The sequence below is a fragment of the Lithobates pipiens genome, unplaced genomic scaffold (assembly GCF_037356315.1).
Source record: "Lithobates pipiens isolate NorthernLeopardFrog02 unplaced genomic scaffold, aLitPip1_a1.2 Scaffold_18, whole genome shotgun sequence".
NCBI lineage: Eukaryota > Metazoa > Chordata > Amphibia > Anura > Ranidae > Lithobates > Lithobates pipiens.
Window position 1 is genome coordinate 186,754,569 of NW_027507758.1, and position 20,714 is coordinate 186,775,282.

At 40.0% G+C, this 20,714-nt stretch overlaps 1 protein-coding gene across 1 annotated transcript in view; it reads left to right on the top strand.

Moving 5' to 3' along the window:
- CRIM1 (cysteine rich transmembrane BMP regulator 1) overlaps window positions 1–20,228 on the top strand; it is a 1,166,729-nt gene extending 1,146,501 nt beyond the window's left edge. The window contains exons 15-17 of the mRNA XM_077486443.1: window positions 1,143–1,262; window positions 4,668–4,855; window positions 15,188–20,228. Coding sequence (XP_077342569.1) covers window positions 1,143–1,262; window positions 4,668–4,855; window positions 15,188–15,364 — 485 coding nt within the window. The 3' untranslated portion in view covers window positions 15,365–20,228. The remainder of the gene's footprint in view (window positions 1–1,142; window positions 1,263–4,667; window positions 4,856–15,187) is intronic.
- The last annotated feature ends 486 nt before the right edge of the window (window positions 20,229–20,714 follow it).

The following is a 20,714-nucleotide window of genomic DNA, read 5'->3' on the forward strand; positions in this document are numbered from 1 at the left end:
CTGTTTGTTTTGTCCATTTACATCCGCCTAAAAAACAGACAGGTGGACCTGCTTTGTCTGAAAGCTCTTAAAGTAAATTTGTACTGCTTTAAAAGAGAATGAAAGGTTTTGGGTTTTTCCCATATTCATACTTATCTAGGTGGTTGCAGCATCGGTCCGATACTGCATCTGTCCTCGGCGCCTCTACACTGAGAACAGAGCGATCGAACATCACCGATGGCTCGGTTCCCACAGCTCCCCGAGCAGAGAGCTGCTGACTGTCAGTCAGCAGCTCTCAGCTCTGCTCTTCCACGCTCACTGGAGTGCTGAGCTGTGGAGGGGCGGGGAGCATCCGTCTCAGCGGCTCGCTGAGACAGGTGTCAGCCCAGGTACCTGGTGGATCCAGACTTTACTGTCTTGATGACGTGGTGCCTTTACTGATTCCTGTGATGTCAGCAGAGAGCGGACTTCAGTTCGTTCTCTGCTGAAAATGGGTCACAGAAGTGCAAAACTAAATTGCACTCCTGTGATCCATGGGAGAAGCCCAACCAAATGAGCTTTGGCTGGACTTCTTTGAACTAAAATGTTTACTGAAACCTTTTACAATATTATACTATAGACATCATCTTTTACCTTTTCAAACGTGTGTATCAATGCACCCTAAAGCCTTCTGATGTGCCATTGTATAGAAATGATCCTTGGCCTATCGATAGGTTTTTTTAGACACTGAGGTTTGTGCATTGTGGGATATCAGCCAGGTATGTTCTAACACCGTATTGTGCCCAGTTTTCAGGCAAAATCAGTAAGTTGGCTACACATGACATAATAAATATAAAAATATATTTTTCTTAAAATGTAATAAATAGGTTGCAAGGTATATGATCGACTTTACAACCTGCTTGCTGAAAAATAAAACAATATATCAGTGGATAATACTATTGCTATTAATAATTATACAAACATAATACTGTACACCTTACTGTAAATACATTTCAATTTGTGTGTAAATAACAAGTTTGGCTTGCATACAAACAAAAATATGCCTCCAGTCATGATGGCATTGCAATTTGCCCCTGCTGAGGTTAAATGGTTAAGGATGTTAGAAAGGTCTGACGGCTACATGAAAAACGAATAGATCCATAAATTAAATCCATGTTTTGCAGAGATGTATATTCCAGAACCCACTAACATCCCTATTGAGAAGACAAATCACAGAGGAAAAAATGAACACGATAGCTCTCAATGGCCAACACCAAGTGAGAATGATATTCTCCACCATAGAGGTCAGTACAATATGTTATCTACCACCAATAGTTTCTGTATATTTACTAGTTATTTATTGGACATTTGTGTTTACTACATAAGATGTATACACTATCTGCCATTCTTAGTCTCAGGCTGGGTTCATACTTATGCCAATTGGATGCAGATCTCGGGGATGGCCACGGAGCGCACAGCAGAAGGGGGCAGCCATGGAGTGCACAGCATAAGTGTACTGTGCGTCTTTTTCTCTGTTTTAGGCCTGAATTTCAGGCAAAAATTTGGATGTGAATCACCTCTGAAACGGAGAACAGGGACACACCGGACCCCTGCTGCGAGCCTCTCTACACATTGTGTGAACCCACTCTGATACAGAAACGATTCTACTGAAACAAACATGTATTAACAAATCCGTGTATTTGTCTAATCTATTGTACAGTTCATATCACCAACTGGTATAGATTACACACAAACACAGTCAATATAACTCCACAACATAGGCAGCAATTAAATAGCTAAGATTATCTTCCTTAAACCTGATACACACTGCAAGTATGTTTTTATGTTTTTTCATTCAACCCAGCAAAAAAACCTGATAGATCACTGTACCAAATCAAGTGATGTTGGTGCAGCATCTCCCCCTGCTGTACTATTGTATTCTGACAGGGGGACTCACCCCCCCCCCCCCCCCACCCCTACCAGAATACTCTGATCAGCGCTTGCAACCATTTGCTGTGTACCCAGCTTTGCAGGGGGCTAGCTTAATGGGAACATGTGACATTTCTGAAGCTTAGCATTTCTGTCATTGCACAGAAACACAAAGCTGTGCAGTAAAATACAGTCCCTATAGGATGTCTCAAATTGACTTGGATACACCGCTTGAATGAGCAACTACGTATTAAATGAGGTTTAGTGGTGATGAATGTACAGATATGAAGTCTAAAAACATAAACGCATCATACAAATTGGGGGGAGAAAAACTGGGTGAATCAGTGATGTAGAAGGATTTAGACATGCTAGTTGATCAAAGACTTAATAAAGCACACAGTACCAATCAGCAATTTCTTGAGTAAGCAAGACACATTTTTAATACCTTTTTGAAAGAGCATATAAATACATTAATACTTTAACTGGTTAATTTAGTTGACCTGCTTTGTACCCTTTCCAGTTATGCAACAATGTTTTAGTTAGCTGGTATCCAAAATGAAGCTAAACACGTTTACGATGAGGTCTTACTAATTCTCTGTAAAATAGGCATAATAGTGTCTCCCTCTCTTCAGTCTATACCTCGCTCAATATGAAAAAGAGCTGTACTATTCAAGTTCCCATTTACCTCTCTAGCTGGTTGTACTGTAAGACCCCTTTCACACTGGGGCTGTGCGGACGTTTGCGGTAAAGCGGCGCTTTGCTGCTGTTATAGCAGAGCTTTTCGCCTGCTAGAGGGGCACATTTAACCGCTGCTAGCGGCCAAGAAAGTGTTAATAGTTCCCGTTTTTTGCATCGCTGCCTAATCGCTTTGCACGTGCTTCAGCAGCGCTGCCCATTAATTTCAGTGGGTAGGAGCAGTGTATACACTGCACCGCCCCAAAGATGCTGCCTACAGAACCTTTTTTCCTGTCCTGCAAGCGCATCGCCCCAGTGTGAAAGCACTCAGGCTTTCACACTGGGGTGGCTTGAGTGGCGCTATTCAGACACTATTTTTAGCACTAAAATGCCCTAAAAGTGCCTCAGTGTGAAAGGGGTCTTAAGGAATTTGTTCTCAAAAACTCATAAGTTAGATTTCATTCTGCGCGCAACAAATATTGAAGATATTGAATGCTGAAGATTCAAGGAAAGTTTTAAGTGGCTTTTTCAGTACATCCCAATAGCAACCTCTGTTCCATTAAAGTCCAATTCTAGCTACAGTTTTAAGAAATAATTAGGTCAGCCAAGGGTGAAAAGTTCTATCTCCAGAACTGTCCCCCACAGACTCACCACTTAGGCCGCGTACACACGGGCGGACTGTTCGCCCAACTTTGTCCGCTGAACAGTGTTTGGGCGGACAGTCCGCTCGTGTGTGGGCTTTCAGCGGACAGTTTCAGCGGACAGTTTGACGAACAATGTTTTTTGGAATTTCCAAAAAACTGTCCGCTGAAACCTTGTTTCAGCGAACAGTCCGCTCGTGTGTAGGCTTGTTCGTCAAACTAAGTTCCGCGCATGCTCAGAAAGGATTTACACGCCGAAAGTTATAATGCAGTGTATAGGACGTCGTATTTTTCGTCCCGTCGTACGTGCCGTTCACGTCATCGCGCACGGTTTCAGCAAACTGTTCGTCCGTCGTGTGTGGCCATGTCCGTCCATGCTAATTTTGAGCGGACTGTTTGCCGAAACTGTTTGACGGACAAAGTTGGGCGAACAGTCCCCGCGTGTGTACGCGGCCTCATCTCCAGGTTAAATGACACCCACCTATACTTACACTATATTGGCCAAGCATCATTCAATTCACCTCTTGTGAGCCCAAGGTGTCTAGGCAGTGGCAGCTGGTGCTTTTTGGAGGGGCGCAAATGAACTGAAAAATTCTGAAACAAGAACATCATTTGCAGCCACTGTTCCCATCATATTCAGCCACTCTGCTCATCATATGCATCCAGTCTGCTCATCATATACAGCCAACTGTGCCCATCAAATGCAGCCAACTGTGCCCCATCAATTGCAGCCACTGTGCCCATAATATGCAGCCACTGTGCCTCACAAATGCAGCCAACTGTGCTCCATCAATTGCAGCCTTTGTGCCCATAATATGTAGCCACTGTGCCCCGCTGTCTGTCTGGCACTTACCCCATCATGGTGGTGGGTCAGGCGGCAAGCTGTGGGACAGGTAGCACGGCGATGGATGCAAGACTCCTCCATGTATGTCTTCTTCCTGTTCTGTTCAGCCAGTGAGATCACCACTTTCTTCAGTCAATCAGGTGCCCAGTATTACATCCAGGCCTCCTGATTGGCTGAGAGGCGGTTCTGTGTTAGCAAAACAAATATTGATTTGCTTTGCTAACACACCTGGGTGCACTGTGAGCACAATGGTTTGCACTCGCAGTGCACCTTTTTTGAAGCCTATTAGAGCATATGGCTCTAATCAGGTGCTTAAAAAAAAAAACTCCCACCGCATATGATGGTGACTCTTAATTTCATAGCACTGTTCGTTGCAGCCTTCAGGACCTGCCCAGTGCTGGAGGAAGAAGAGGCACATGACCAACTGGACCTTGAGATAAAGTATACATGCAACGATTTAAACAGATAATGCTGGGGATGTTAAGCAGGAAAGGGTTCTTGAAGGTGGGAGGGGTTCACATTAGGTGGAAATAAGCTTTAGCATAACATTTCATTTACATGCTGCAACCTCTTCTAAGCATTTATTGCAGTTAAATGTTTTTTTTTTTTCATTCTTGTAGAAATGGGTCATCTTAAAGTTAACTACAGGGAAGGCGACAGACCTCGGCCCAGTGAAGATGCATCTCTTCATTCAGTTGCATGGGTGGCAGTCCCTATAATGACAGCACTTGTGATCATCATAGTCCTCCTTCTCATCAATCAGAAAAAGCAATGGATTCCGGTACCTTGTTACCGCACTCCTACCAAGGTATAAAATTCCTGCTATATATTTGAGAGAATATTAAAATTGTATATATGTATGCATTTGTTATTTTTCTATTTATCTGTTTTTCTTACATTCTTTGTCTTTTTCTCTAGTTAGCTAACTATCACAAGGGTCAAAAAATCATGTCTGCTTAATTTTCCCATATTTCCCAATTTAACTATCCTATATGTAATAGAAAACAGGAACAAATATAGGTAACTGTGCTGCGTGTGTGCTAAATTCTAAAACTAAATAAAGTTTCTCTGCATCCCATCTAACTGCCCATATAGAATAGCTTACCCAAGCATCCGATTTGTATGCTAAACGCTTCCAGTAAGGTTCACATGGTACCAATATACTCCAGGCACTAGGGGTTGATAGGGGGTGCTTATAGGGAACAGAGTACTTTATTGTGACTGCAATTTAGTATTAGTAATCATATCAAATGAGGCAAAAGTATACATAAAACTCTCAGTATCCATTCAAAAATTTCATTAAAATCTGATTGGCTGATTCTGCTGCATTCTATTGCTGTTTGCAAGAAGTTATTTTAAAAAGCATCAGTGGGAACACATCACAGCTTTATACATTTCTTTCTTTAAAGCTTTAAAAAGCATGCATATTTATACAGTACGACAATGTGGTTTACTAAAACGTATATTCTGTGCTCCACTGGCTTCCGAGTCTTAAAAAAAAGAACAGAACTGAATGAAAGTTGTTTTGAGAAGCCAAACAACTTGGGAGGAAAAGCCGGTCGCCTCAATTCCAGCAATGAGAATGTTGGATCCCTCACTGACCTCGATCTTCGGACTTCTTCCAGGTGCAGGGAAATCAGCTTCTTGATTGGCTGGCAGGGATGATGGGACTTCCGTGCATGCACATAGGAGTCATTTATCCCAGCACACTGGCACCATGCCAAGAATGTATGCTGAGCTACACATGCGCAGCTCAGTGTACATTCAGCAGAAGATTGTAAACAGGGAGCTTGTTTTATTTTATTTTTGTGTTTTGTTACAGAAGAGACATACTGTAGCATGTCTCTCTGCAATAAAAACATGCCTTTTCACAATTTTTTTAAGCAGAGAGAACTCCATCGGACACTGCTTTATACACATTGCGGCCTGATTTTAATGGATGTGTAGAACCACATGTATGAATTAAAGTCTATAGGCTTAGAAAATTCTGTTTGCAAATAGGTAGAAAACTGGCTAAGGGACCGTATTCAGATAGTATTGATTAATGACTCATACGCTAAATGGTCTAAGGTTATTAGTGGTGTATCCCAAAGTTCAGCATTGGGACACTTAATTTTTATTTTTTTTTCAAATATAAAGTTTATTAAAACACCAACCATGGGGCGGAGACCCTGCATTACAAACAGAAGTACATAGTATGTCCACGTAGCAACAAAGCACACTAATAGGAACATGAATATAACATACAAATTGGTGCATGAATCGGGGACAAGAAAATAAGAAGTACAAATACCTCCGCTATAAAGTTGAAGAGGCATACTGCTCCCCATGCATAATTGCGGAGGTCACCCCGTCAGTTTCCAATTTTGATAGGTCGAGGTAAATAACAATAACGCTTACTTTTTTTTGTACTTTCAAACAGTAACTTTTATTAAAGTAGGTATAAATATAGGATCACAGTGGATGTGCAGGGTACAAAATAACAAAGATACAGTTAGAATAAAAGCATATATTAAAGTTTGTTTGTCCTCAAGTATACCAAGGGTAACAATGCACAAAACAAACGTAATAAAGGAGATAAACAAGGTTATTGTATTGTGTTATATATTATTGCATGTATAAAAGTATAGCGTCTTCAACAAATACTCATAAATGATATTGGTAAAAGACCAGTAAGATCCCCCAAAGAACACATTATGTTTACATACACGCTTCAAATGCTTGTAGCCATCAGTCCCATATATATTTGGATGGGAATCCTCTATGAATATATAGGGATTTCTTATATGGCAAAGTATTGTTTATTTCAGGCATCCAGCTGGTAAGTTGAGGAGGTTTGGACCTCATCCATTGTCTGGCAATCACTTTTCTGGCAGAGAACAATGTTTCATGCAAGAATACCTTAGTGAATTTGTCTAATTCTGGTTCAGGAAATATTTCTAGCAAACACTGCTTGGGGTGTAAGGTTAATGGAGAACTCATGGTTTCGTAAAGGAATTTAATAACTTGTGACCAGAAACACTGTATTATCTGACAGTTCCAGAGCAAGTCATAGACCATACCCACATCAAGGGGAACACATAGGACAGTGATGGCGAACCTTGGCACCCCTGATGTTTTGGAACTACGTTTCCCATGATGCTCAACTACACTGCAGAGTGCATGAGCATCATGGGAAATGTAGTTCCAACACATCTGGGGTGCCAAGGTTGGCCATCACTTACATAGGACATGTGGTACTTTGTCCCCTTTTATATTGAGCCAGTTAAAGGGGTGTAAGATAAGATCGATGTACAAAGTAAAATTGGGTAAGGCGGTCTGATCGTTTGGGTGACGCTACCTTACATGTGTCCAGGGCCTCACTCTATTCCTCATCATCTATTGCACCCATATTTGCCTCCCATTGTGACTTCATCCCATAAGCTAATTGGGACAAGGAGCGAAAGATTAAGAGGCCGTTACTTGTTTACCTATTTTCAATTGACATAAAGTTTGGGATTAAAAGTACAATTTTGGGGTTTGCAGACGACATCAAGCTATCTAGTGAAATAACATCTGTACAGGATATCTCCAATTTACAAACCAACCTCAATACACTATTTAATTGGGCAACTATGTGGCAAATATGGTTTAAAAGAGAAGTATGGATTGTTGTTGTTGTTTTTTACCTATTCGTACTTACCTTGGTAGATAAAGCATCATACCGATGCTGCATCTGTCCCCCACCACCTCTTCACTGAGAACCGAGCCACCAAACATGTCTAAGTTCTCTCACCTCCCCAAGCGGAGAGCTGCTGCCTGTCAGTCAGCATCTCTCCTGTTCTACTCCTCCATGCTCATTGGAGCGCTGAGCTGTGGAGGGGCGGAAAGCGGCCTTCTCAGCCTCTCACTATGGACGGCGCACAATGCTGTTGACATTATCAAAACATGAAGCGTTAAGCCGCGTACACGGGCGGACTGTCTGGCCAACTAAGTCCGTCAGACAATCCGACAGACAGTCCATCCTACTTTCGAATGAACGGACTTGACCACACACGATGAACAAACAGTCCGCTGAAAGCTTGCGCGATGACGTGTACAGCACGTACGACGGGACTAGAAATACGACGTCCAATACACTGCAATGCAACCTTTCGCCGTGTAAATCCTTTCTGAGCATGCGCCATACTTAGTCCGTCCAACTTGCCTACTCACGAGCGGACTGTCCGCTGAAACCAAAGTTGGACGGACTGTATTACGGAAATTCCGAAAGACTTAGTCCGCCAGACTGTCCGCTGAAAAAGTCAGCTGAAGCCCACACACGAGCGGACTGTCGGCTGAAATGTGTTTCAGCGGACTAAGTTGGACAGACAGTCCGCCCGTGTGTACGCGGCTTTAGTGTTACATTGCTTTGCTTCAAAATTGAAGCCTCATGTCAAGTCTGTAGAAGTTTGAAGCCTTTCAACGCCTCTCATGTAAGTCTATAGTAATACTTCGCAAAAGCACTGGCAGCCTTTTGTGGTGCGTTAAAACGGCTCTTGAAAATAAAAATCATTCAGGTGCAATATAATGTCTCACAATGCCCTGTAATGGTAGTGGAGAGCATAGAGTATTCTGCAGTCGCTCCCTGTTTGTGCAGCTTGAAGATGGCTGACATCAACTTTTGAGGGTAGGTGCAAAAATCATGATACAGGGCATGAAAGTATCCTTTAGAATATCTCTGGGAGACAGTTGGATGTACCCAATAGTGACTGTATGCCCTTCTCCACTTCCTCTGCATAGCCAATTGCTCACACATCAGACCAAACATGAGATAAAGCATAGCTGCTGCTATTGGCGTATGCACAGGAAAAATTCAGCATGACAAGCCACACCTCAAATCGTTTATTTCCTGTAATGTCACTTCTGTTTAATGTAATCTAAAAAAAAAAAAAAAAAAAAATAGGCATTTGTGGAACAGTTTTAATGCATTAACACTTGTAAAACGTCAGTTTAACGTCCATACTAAAGCACATTAACACCTATACTAGTGCGCGTTAAAGCAAGTCCAATGCCCATACTAAAGCACATTCACGCTGAGAGCGTTTGCTAAGAGCTAGAAATTTAGTCAAGTTTGAACAAGTGTTATTTATTTATTATGGTTGAACTAGATGGACTTTTTTCAACCTGACTATGTAACAAGGCCCTAAGACATATAAAAATGTGGAAAAGACTCCCCCATGAACTAGCTCTGGCCAAGCCCATTAAATTGCTTTAAAAAAAGAGTTGGATGCAATTTTAAATGCAAAAACATAATTGAATTTTAACATTTAGGCCTCGTGCACAGTGGGCAGTTTTACAGCTGCTGTTTTTGGCTTCAGATGTTATTTTCTGCAGCCAATAAACTCCCCAGCATGCTATCTTATATGTCCATTTAAACATAGGCTTTTATCAGCTTTTTTTGTTTTCATAAGCATAATAGTAGTAGTAATAATAGTGGGCATATAGTTTTGCTGAAAAACAGTACTGCAAAAACACTGCAAAACTCATTCTACATCTACAGCTTTCTTTAGCTAATGCTACAGATGTTTTTTATAAAGTCCAGTGTGCATGAGGTAATAATACCAAGGATTGAATATCCGATAGCCACTGGAGCATATGCAACCTTGTTAGGGTTTTTTTTTTTGCCTTCTTTTGACTCAACTATGGGTTTAGGATTCTGCATATCTTCGCAGAATCTCCTTTTACCAAAATGTATAGGGAAGTGCAGTGCAGTGAAGTGAATCTGTTTTCACTTCAAATACCTAATTGATTTTTTTCATTTTTATCTTTTGTTTGATTGTACTTTAACTGCCCTGAACATAGCTTCACTTAACATTACATGTTAGTAGACCCAGTGTGTTGAAAAAAAGAAAAGGATACATATTATAATTTCTGCAAACAAGTCAATTTACAACAGGCTTCATTTACAATTTCATATCCTTATTGAGTTCCCTTCAAGTGGTTGTAAAGGCAGAAGGTTTTTTTTTAATATATTAATGCATTCTATGAAGATTAAAAGCTTTCTGTGTGTAGCAACCCACCTTTAGCCCCCATCCCCCCATACTTTCCTGAGCCCCATCTCGATCAAGCGACGTTGCAGACGAGACTCGGCTGTCCGGACTCTGCCTTCTCATTGGCTGAGACAGCAGTGAAGTGCCATTGGCCCCCGCTGCTCTCAGCCAAAGTCTGTGAGCCACTGAGGAGAGAGAGGGGGCAGGGCTGGGCTGCAGCTTCATGTCTAAATGGAGACACAGCGCTGCGACTCTGCTCAGGTGCCCCCATAGCAAGCTGCTTGCTTTGGGGCAGGAAGGAGGGGCCAGGAGTGCCAAAGAGGGTCCGGAGAAGAGGAGGATCCAGGCTGCTCTTTGGAAAACCATTATACAAAACGGGTAAGTATAAAGGCCCGTACACACGGTCGGACTTTGTACAAACTTTTTCGTGGACTTTTGTACAAAGGGCGTGGTCCACAAGTTTGTATTGCATACACACGGTCGGACTTTTTGACAACAAACACGAACGTAATGACGTCACAACGTACTGACGCCGCTTCAAAAGAGGACGTTCAATGACTCCAGCGCCACCTTTGGTCAACTTCTGTATTGTAGTCTGATCTTTTGCATTGGTTCTGAGCATGCGTGTTTGTACCTTGTACAAAAGTCCGATGCTTTTGCATACACACGGTCGGACTTTGCTCCATCGGACTTTTGTTGCCAGAAAGTTTGTCCGTTCGCACAGCCAACAAAAGTCCGATGAAAACAGAAAAAGTTTGTCCGATGGAGCGTACACACAGTCGGATGTTGCTCCAAAACAGCTAATTTGCATGTTTGTTGTCAAAAAGTCAGACCGTGTGTACGGGCCTTAACATGTTTGTTATTTTTAAAGGAGAAAAAATTAGACTATTAGACTTTAGTATCACTTTAAATAAGATCACTGTCTAGGTTCTTATGAAGTTTTCCATAGCAAGTGTTAATGTTGGCTTTTGGTGGTCAGGAAATTATACAAGTTGCCTCCTGATCCCCACTGATCTTTAGCAAAGCAGTGATCATCTTGGAGGTGTGTTTGTTGTCGTTATGTTGGAATACCACCCTGCAACCCAGTCTCCGAAGGGAAGGGGGATCATGCTCTGCCTCATTATGTCACAGTACATGGTGGCAACATGGTGACATTCATGGTTCCCTCAATAAACTGTAGCTCCCTAGTGCCAGCAGCACTCATGTAGCCCCAGACCATAACACTCCCACCACCATGCTTGACTGTCTTTGTACTGCTCACTTGGTTGCCACCACACACGCTTGACACCATCAGACCACAGGACATGGTTCCAGTAATCCATGTCCTTAGTCTACTTGTCTTCAGCAAATTGTTTGCAGGCTTTCTTGTGCATCAGCTTTAGAAGAAGTTATTTTAGGGTGATAGCCATGCAGTCCAATTTGATACAGTGTGCAGCATGTGGTCTGAGCACTGACAGGCTTACCGCCCACCCCTTCAACCTCTGCAGCAATTCTGGCAGCACTCATACATCTATTTCCCAAATAGAACCTCTGGATATGAGGCTTAGCACGTGCACTCAACTTCTTTGGTCAATCATGGCGAGGCCTGTTCTGAGTCAAACCTGTCCTGTTCCACTCAAAAACTTACCTGAACTGTGCTGCAGCTCAGTTTCAATTTTCTTATATCCTAGGCCAGTGATGGTGAACCTTGGCACCCCAGATGTTTTGGAACTACATTTCCCATGATGCTCAGCTACACTGCAGAGTGCATGAGCATCATGGTAAATGTAGTTCTAAAACATCTGGGGTGCCAAGGTTCGCCATCACTGTCCTAGGCCATCTTTATGTAGAGCAACAATTCTTTTTTTCAGATCCTCAGAGTTCTTTGCCACGAGGTGTAATGTTGCACTTCCAGTGACCAGTATGAGAGAGTGAGAGCAATAACACCAAATTTAATAGACATGCTCCCCATTCACAACTAAGACCTTGAAACACTAACGAGTCACATGACATCGGGGAGGGAAAATGGCTATTTGGGCCCAATTTGGACATTTTCACTTAGGGATGTACTCACCTTTGTTGCCAGCAGTTTAGACATTGATGGCTGTGTGTTGAGTTATTTTGAGGGGACAGCAAATTTACACTTTTATACAAGCTGTACACTCACTACTTTACATTGTAGCAAAATGTAATTTCTTCAGTGTTGTTACATGAAAAGATATTATAAAATATTTACAAAAAATGTGAGGGGTGTACTCAATTTAGTGAGATACTGTATACAGTATATATAACTTTTTTGTTTAGATGCTTTCATTTTGAATAACTGCATTCAATATCTTTAGGATCTATTACAGTTACGTTCACATTCTTATCTGTTGAATGCATGACCTCATTAATTAAAACATGAGAACTAGACTGTGGGATGTTTTCATCAGATAAGTTGCTCCAAAATACTTTCCATCACAATTTCTGCATAACCATAAAGCTCAGTGCAGCACATCATTACCACAAACAAAACTTTTAAGAGCGTGCACCATAATTTTGGACTCACATCTTGAAGCTTCTGCTTCAGCATGTGGGCTAATATAAACCCTATCCACAATGCTCATGACCCACCATCCACAAGGATCCTAGCCCATATGCCAGTTGTGTCAGACTTGTATGTCTTTGAGGGGGCTTCACTGCTTTAAACAAATTGAATAGTCACCCTGCATATTATCCATCAGGTAGAATTCTACATTGTTTCTACTTGTTATTATTATCTTTGAATTTGCTGTATGCTATTTTGCCACTCGAAAATTCTTTTTTTTTCTCTTTAGAAATTAGCCCCCAAATCCTGTGATACACTTGCATGTCTCTCTATATGAGATAGCTGCACATAGCATGCTGTCATGCCTTGCGGAAGAGAAGCAAGTTAAAGCACTAAACCAGAAAAGTAATATTGTGAATATTTGAATTTCAGCCCAAGGCAATATCGCTTGCTTTGCATGTCTGCTCACACAATCACATTCAGAACATTCCACAAGGGAATGTAAAATTTAGGTATTCCAAGAGAACATTTGCATTTTTCCTGTGCACTTAACCCCTTTTATACATGTACAGTAATGTACATGGATGAAATGTTGATTATAAAAACACATTCTTAAAAGGCATTGAAATTGCAACTTCCAGTTTGTAAAGCTTAGTTTGTCTGTCAAAATATGTTTAATGATAGGATTGAATCTTGGCACAGATTTAGTTAAACAAAACAAATCTATTTATTAACTGCACTAATTTGTAGCCACTAGCCACCATGAATGGCCATCTGCTTTTTCTATCTGGATAAAGTTAGGTAGATAGTAAGTTATCTGGTAAAGATATGCTACATATTAGTGGAAGTCGGTCTGACATTTACAGCTTCTGTTAAATATACCTTTGCTGAATGGTGACCCTGGTGTAGTCAAGCAAATGTATTGCATGCATACAGATTGCATGATGTGTACCAGTTAATAGCATTATCACAGGTATTTGGACACCACAGATATATATATCTTTTTAGCTGATGGGATTTTTGTGCAGATTAAAGAAAGAAAATGCAAAACAAATTGTTCAACTGTTTCACCTACTAAGAGCAGCTTCTGTTTATGTATATGGTGTTTGCTGTAATGTAAGGGTGGCAGTGGCAAGCGAGCACCCCCTGTGGTTAGTGTGTAGAGGGGAAGTCGCACAGAATCTGAGAAGGACCCAGAAGATCTGGACTATCACTGTAGTAGCACCAAATACTACAGTGATTGCCCCCTTAACCAGTAGCCCTTCCGGTATGATTTGCATACTTGCACTGCAAGTTGGACCAATATATGTATGAAATAAAGACACATACATACATATACCTGGTGTTCACCTTTTAAATGTTAAATGTAATCAAGGTCAGACTGTGGATACTCAAGTATTAACATATTCTTTTCGAGCAGTAAATTGGATTAAAAAAAAAAAAAACATCACTGACCTCTGTAGCTGCAGATATATCAATAATTTCTCAAATTTCAAAGCAGAAGCACTGAAATTGTTCAAGTCAGGTCAGCCTTCTCCTCCCCCAACTGTTTTCTGTTTACACTAGAGATTTAAAGAGGAAGTAAACCCTGATGGGTTTACTTCCTCTTTCATTCCCTGCAAAGGTAAAGCATATGGACTACTATGCATCGCATAGTAGTCCTTTATGTGTCACTTACCTGACACAGGAGCCAGCGAAGTCACCGCTGTCCCCTGTAGTACGGCGCATCCATCTTCTCGGTGGGTCTCGCCGCTCCGCCGCTATCATTAGGCAAAGCCGCGATAACATCACTCCCGTGCATGCGCACGGGAGCCGCCACTCGCGGCATATCGCCATTGACCGTGGTGCGCTCAGTTCGCCTGCGCGCCTGCGGCGGTGCCTGTCTTTCGGCAAATATCTCCTAAACCGTGTAGGTTTAGGAGATATTTCTTGGACCTACAGGTAAGCCTTAATCTAGGCTTACCTGTAGGTCAAAGTTGGTTGTAAGGGTTTACAACCACTTTAATGTCTGGAAAGCTGCCAGGGCACTGCTGGGAAAGGACTGAGTACTACTTCAGTGCTTCTCCTGTGAATTTTGAAGTTGAATTGCTGCACTGCGTTGGGAGCTAAAGAGATTAGTAAGTACTTATTTAAAAGGTCCTTGCAGTTTGTTGGGAATATATACTGTAAATAATTGAATGTCCATAAACATGGGTCATACACCACCAAGAATCAGCACTTCTATGCAGAGGGTATGCATGAGTGATCAGCTGTGGCCAGAAAACTGTGCAATCTATAAATGGCAAGCTGACAGGCACTGCAGGTACTGTAATATTTTCTCCAATAAAAGCGTATATCATTTATTTTATTTTCTATGCACCACAGCAAAGTTCCTAGGATTTCAAAAGGTGGCATTGTTAGAAAAATTAGGAAAAACAAGTAATAAATGGAACAAAGAAGGCGTTGAAGTGAAAATTGGATGCATGATCTGATTGATTTTGACACCATTCTGACACCGTTCATAGACTGATGATTGATGATGCCAATTTAGATTTGTACAGACCAATGTTTGTGTGTAAGCAACTGTGATATTACCCTCTTCCGACACTGAATGTAAACATACCTTTTGTGTTTCTAACAGCCAACCTGCTTGAACAACCAGCTGGTGTATGTGGACTGCAAGAAAGGAACTATGGTACAAGTGGACAGCTCACAGAGGATGTTAAGAATGGCAGACCCAGACTCTAGATACAGTGGCTTCTACAGTATGCAAAAGCAGAACAACCTTCAGGCAGATAATTTCTATCAAACTGTGTGAGGATTGCCTAGACAACTATATCATGGATTTTTTTTTCCTTTCTAAAGGAAAATAATTCAGACAAGAGGATGGGAAAAGACTAAAGCCTGCTATATAACTAAAATAAACTAGAAACGTGCACTTGCTCATTGGATTGTGTGACATGTACTGCCAATACCTTACCGAGACAAACTCCTGTCTCCTGCAATGTGCCAAAACAAACATTCCCACTTTCCCTTTGTAACAACTGACCAAGTGTTTTCTTAGAACCAAAGTTTGGAGAACTGGCTCATACATATCTGCTTGTAACATAGCTGTAGAAAAGATTTCTTTTTTTCTGGTTTGTTGGGGTGGTGGTTTGGGGTATCGACAATGGAGAGGTCACATGAGATTAAGTGGATGAAGACAGGAGGAAAGCAAATGCGGTTAGTGGGGCACTCAATTTCTTTTCACAAAGTTGGTCACATTGTCAAACCACGCACATGTAATAATGGAAATTCCTGCACCCCTACTTAAAGACATTGGCTTCTCTTGCATCCAAGATTCTACATATGTGTCAAATGACAAAAAGTGAGGTTGATCAGCGTGATCTTTGCAGTTGTTAAGCACTAATTATGCTACAGTATAAATTACAGCCATAGTTATGCTGCAATTACTTTTTCCTTTCTAAGATGATCTCTTTACATATGTATAGAGGAAATGGTAACTTAAAAAAATAGGCAAAAATAGATAATAGCTGCCATAAAGTAGAAATGAGGGCAATGGTTCTGAAACTATATACATTGTGCTGCTTTTTTAAAATAGCTATTTGGCCAGTTAAATTCAGGCAAATTTACAGAGGGCTTAGTAAGTGCTATTTTCATCCATAAATCTATATCTATATCTGAGCACTGGATTTTTATTTTTTCCTAAGAGCAGTATTTAAAGTAGACATTGTAAGATCTTTACTATGCTGTTCAAATTATTTCTTTTATAATGGGTATTGTTATTTTTTTTTTTAGTTTTTTTGTTTTTTTTGTGTGTGTGGGAGTGTGTGTGATCTTTTGTTGCATTTTTGTGCTATGAAGAGAAGGCTTGACAATGTTAGTAATATATTTGATGCCAGGGAGGTAGTAGATGTAGGTAACATTAACAGCCATTGGCATTATCTTGCTGGAAAATATAAGTTGTGCTTCAAAGAAGTGGAAAGAGTAGACAAATGCTTTGTTTTTATTTAGATTTTTATTTTATTTTAACTTCTTGTTTTTACATTTTTTTTTTTGTGAATGTTTTACGTTACTGGTTATGCAAATTAGAGAACTGCTACCCTACTTGGGTATTGCTTAATTTTGTATTATTCAAGCACCTTTTTCAAAGCTGAGTTTAAATTAATTGAATCCATAAAGTAAAAAAATATATATATTATATTAAGAAGAGGAAATTATGCTTCTTTGAACTTTAGCATTATAGGAATATTTATGTAAATGTATATTATGCTAAAATGATGACAAAGAATTTGTATGTGTGTGTATGTGTGTGTATATATATATATATATATATATATATATATATATATATATATATATAAAAAATATATATAATTTTATATGTTTTTTTTCCTGTTGAATGTATTTTTAACCAAGAAAGAAAACTTTACCCATGATAAACGTATTAAAAACCAGCATTCCATACCAATGCTTAACAGCTTATCAGCTTGGAGAAGGACAAAGGCAATTTAATTTTATCTGTTTTCCTTTCTTTTTTGTTTGTGTGTGCGTTGTCTCTGTACTGGTTCACGTGTGTTTGTGTGCATAAGCATTTGTGTAAAATATGTACATGTGCGTGTGAACCTGCAAATTCTAGTGACTTCAGCAATAAGCACAAGTCCTGCTATTTGCTATACTGAGTTTAGGGTGAGGGTATATTAATTTATTATATAGTATATGCTTCTGTTGTCTCTATTTTGCAAAACAAACCCGGGTATTGGATCCTGGTGAATTGGTGTTGCAAGGTGACGTTAAATAAATTAGAGATGGAAGGAATGCATTGCAAACTGACAAGAAAAATGTTTGGTTATTGAAAAAGCTTTGTGGTGGTGTTCATTCCTTTATTAGTTGGATACATTGAATACATTGGAGAAACATATATTGATGTGGATGCGCCTATCCTTTTCAGGTTATTTATTATTTGAAACTGAAGTTAACTTTTTTGGAACACAGCAGCAAACACATTCGTTTTGAGTAATGGTGTGTATCCCATTACATCAGTGGTTCTCAACTCCTGTCCTCTAGGCCCACTAGAAGGCCAGAATTTAAGTACAGGCATACCCCACTTTTAAGTACACAATGGGGTTTATTTACTAAAGCTGGAAAGTGCAAAATCAGGCTCACTTCTGCATAGAACCCAATGAGCTTCTAACCCCAGCTTGTTAAATTAAGTGTTTTTAATAAAACCTAGAAGCTCATTGGTTTCTATGCAGATGTGAGCCTGACTTTGCACTTTACAGCTTTACTAAATAAACCCCATTGTGTACTTAAAAGTGGGGTATGCCTGTATTAACCTGGGGAGAGGCAGTCTAGAATACTGCAGTCACTGAGCAGCAAATTATATCACCTGTGATGTATTTCAGTTATTTTTCAAGCCTTCTTGTTAGTGGGACAGAAGTTAAGAACCACTGTATTACATGCAGGCAGCTGCTTTTAGTTAAAAAAAATTAAATAAATCTTCCCTTCATGACCTCCTTCATAGCTGCCAAATGTTGCCCTTAGCAGCTGTCTTCTGGTTCTGTGAGAGTTAACATCTGCCACTGCTACTGAGAAATATTGCAGCACCCCTTGCTCCCTTCTGCCCTGTCTGCCATTCATATTACCTTATATTACTATTCTCCCAAAATGCATCATGGTCTGTAAATGGACGGTGGAGATCCTGTCATTCAACTGCTCTTCCTCCATTCAGGGAATGTAATGCATTGCGTGAGAATAGTAATAAAAGTAATATGAATGGCGGGCAGGGCAGAAGGGGGTGTGGGCGAGTGGCCCATCTTTTCTCAGCATTGGCTGCGGTTGACTCTCATAGCTCTGGAAGAAAGCTGCTCCGAGCAGTATCAGACAGCTATAAAGGAGGCACTGAAAGGAAAATTTTTACCAGAAGCAGCAGCCTTCCTGTAATAGTATACATGCCATTATACATAACTAATTTGGCGCTGTATCTCCCCCCCATCAAAAGCTAAACTTTAGCTTCATGTAGACACATGGGGAAATGTTGGATAAAAAAAATGAACTGAAGGTATAATTTCTGTTTATATCATACTGTATTATGTAAATTTAACATTGTTAACATGTACTAAAATAGACCTCTTGCCTGCATTAATTACTGGATCAGCGCTAAACTTGGATGCCAACACAGGTATATTTAATACCGAAAACTAGATGTAAAGTGCAGCAAAGAAATTTATCCAATCAGCAATTATCGTTCATAGCTCTGACTATTCTAAACTTTTTAACTAAAAAAACAAATTAGTTGCTTTGGGTCGTTCCTCTTTCCATCATCTTACTTAATAACCCTGCCTGTGTAGGCAATGTGTAATCTTGAGGGGGGTTCTACTCTTTTAATTAGGTTAATATTGGAAACATCCCGCATGGGGTCATTTATTGTTTTCCAGACCTCCACAAATGACCTGATTGAAGCAAGTTAAGCAGCTTGATCTCTCACCACCAAAATTACTCAATTTCTTTGTGAGGATGTTTGTCAACAATGAAACTTTTCTCTTAAGGCCTAGTTTAGATGGGCTTCAAGAGAAGGCATCTGACAAGCAGTTTTCTATCATCATGTGGGTTTATTGAGCACCTTCCTGTTTTTATTATTGTGGAAAAAGAGTAAACATAAGACTTTTATGGTGGTTATTCATGTTGCTTCACTAAAAATGTATTGATTTGCATTGTTTTATAAGCTTAGGTGCTTACAAACAATTTGCAAACAATCCAGAAGAGTTTGAATGCCCTCCAAATGCCTATAAGCAGACGTGTAGCTTTTTACAGCCATTTGCAGAGCTGACATTGATCAGACTTTCTATCCATCTAGAGAATTATTATTTTTTTTAAACTGTCCCATAATTCTCCAGGGGGAGACATAATAGCAGCCCTTTTCTCCATCATGGCAAGCTATGCACTCAATACGGGTGAGCTCATACTTGCAGCTGAGTCTCGTGCAGAGCTGTATGATTCTACATTGCCCAGCTACAGTGATTCCTTCAGAAAGTAGGAGGCTTGACAGGATGTTTAAGTTTAATATATTGCTGAACTACCACTTGTCCATATATGAAATTGCATTTTGCATTTGATAATATTTCCAGATCTCTGTACAAATATTTCATATGATTACAGAATATGTACAAAGTTTAAATTGCACGTTCACTTTTTTCAGTGAGCAAAAGGAAGTAACTATCCTTTGTATGCTAATTCCTCTGAACTTTTATTAATAAGAATCTTTGATCAAAAAGGAAAATGTAAATGCTACTGGGATGTAACTCGTACAATTCAAGCCATCAACATTGCTATGTATATTTCTTAGTGTTGTAAATGCAGTGCAGATAAGAAAAATAGTATTTTTATATGGTTTTCCTTCAGGTATCATTAAAATAAAACATTGCAATGGATGAAACTCTTCTTTATGGGACAGATTTTGATCTGCTGAACTCTTTAAATAAATTCATTCTTTTGCTGTTTAAAGAACCAGTTCATGGAACATGTTTTATTAAGTTGTAGTAAACACAATTTAAGGGCTTCATGTACTTATGTACGTATGTGCAATAAATGTTTACAGTATTTCTTTTCCAGAATCCTCACTATCAGGCTTATTGAATTATCCAAACACACAAAGCAATAAAGTTGTGCATCATAGAACCAGATTTCACTTGATTAAAGTCAAATCATTGATAACAATTTGCTCTGAGCTGTTGCACTATGCACCTTGCCTTAATGTTTTTGCCAGAATCTGAATCAACTTTGTAAAACTGGCCATAGACACTAAAGGACAGGCATGATCCACCTGCACCCTATCATCTGTACCAACCTGCCAAAGCATGAATGACTCAGATGACGTCAGTTTACATAATTTGTATTTGGACATATGGCAATAAAAAAGGGGGCATGCAACAAACACCTCCAGCACCAGTAAGAAAACAGTAGCCACTAGTTAGGATTTTCTAACCTGTCTGACAGATTTTAACCCTGAGTCAATTGTATCTGAAAGGAACATTGATCCACCAGACTATTATATAGTGCCTTTGGTTTGATAATTTAAACCAATTGCTTATTGTGATTGCAAGTAGTCTGGGTTTGTCTACAAATAACATTAAAGCTAAACACCAGTCAAAATTGAAGGTTAAGCCTTG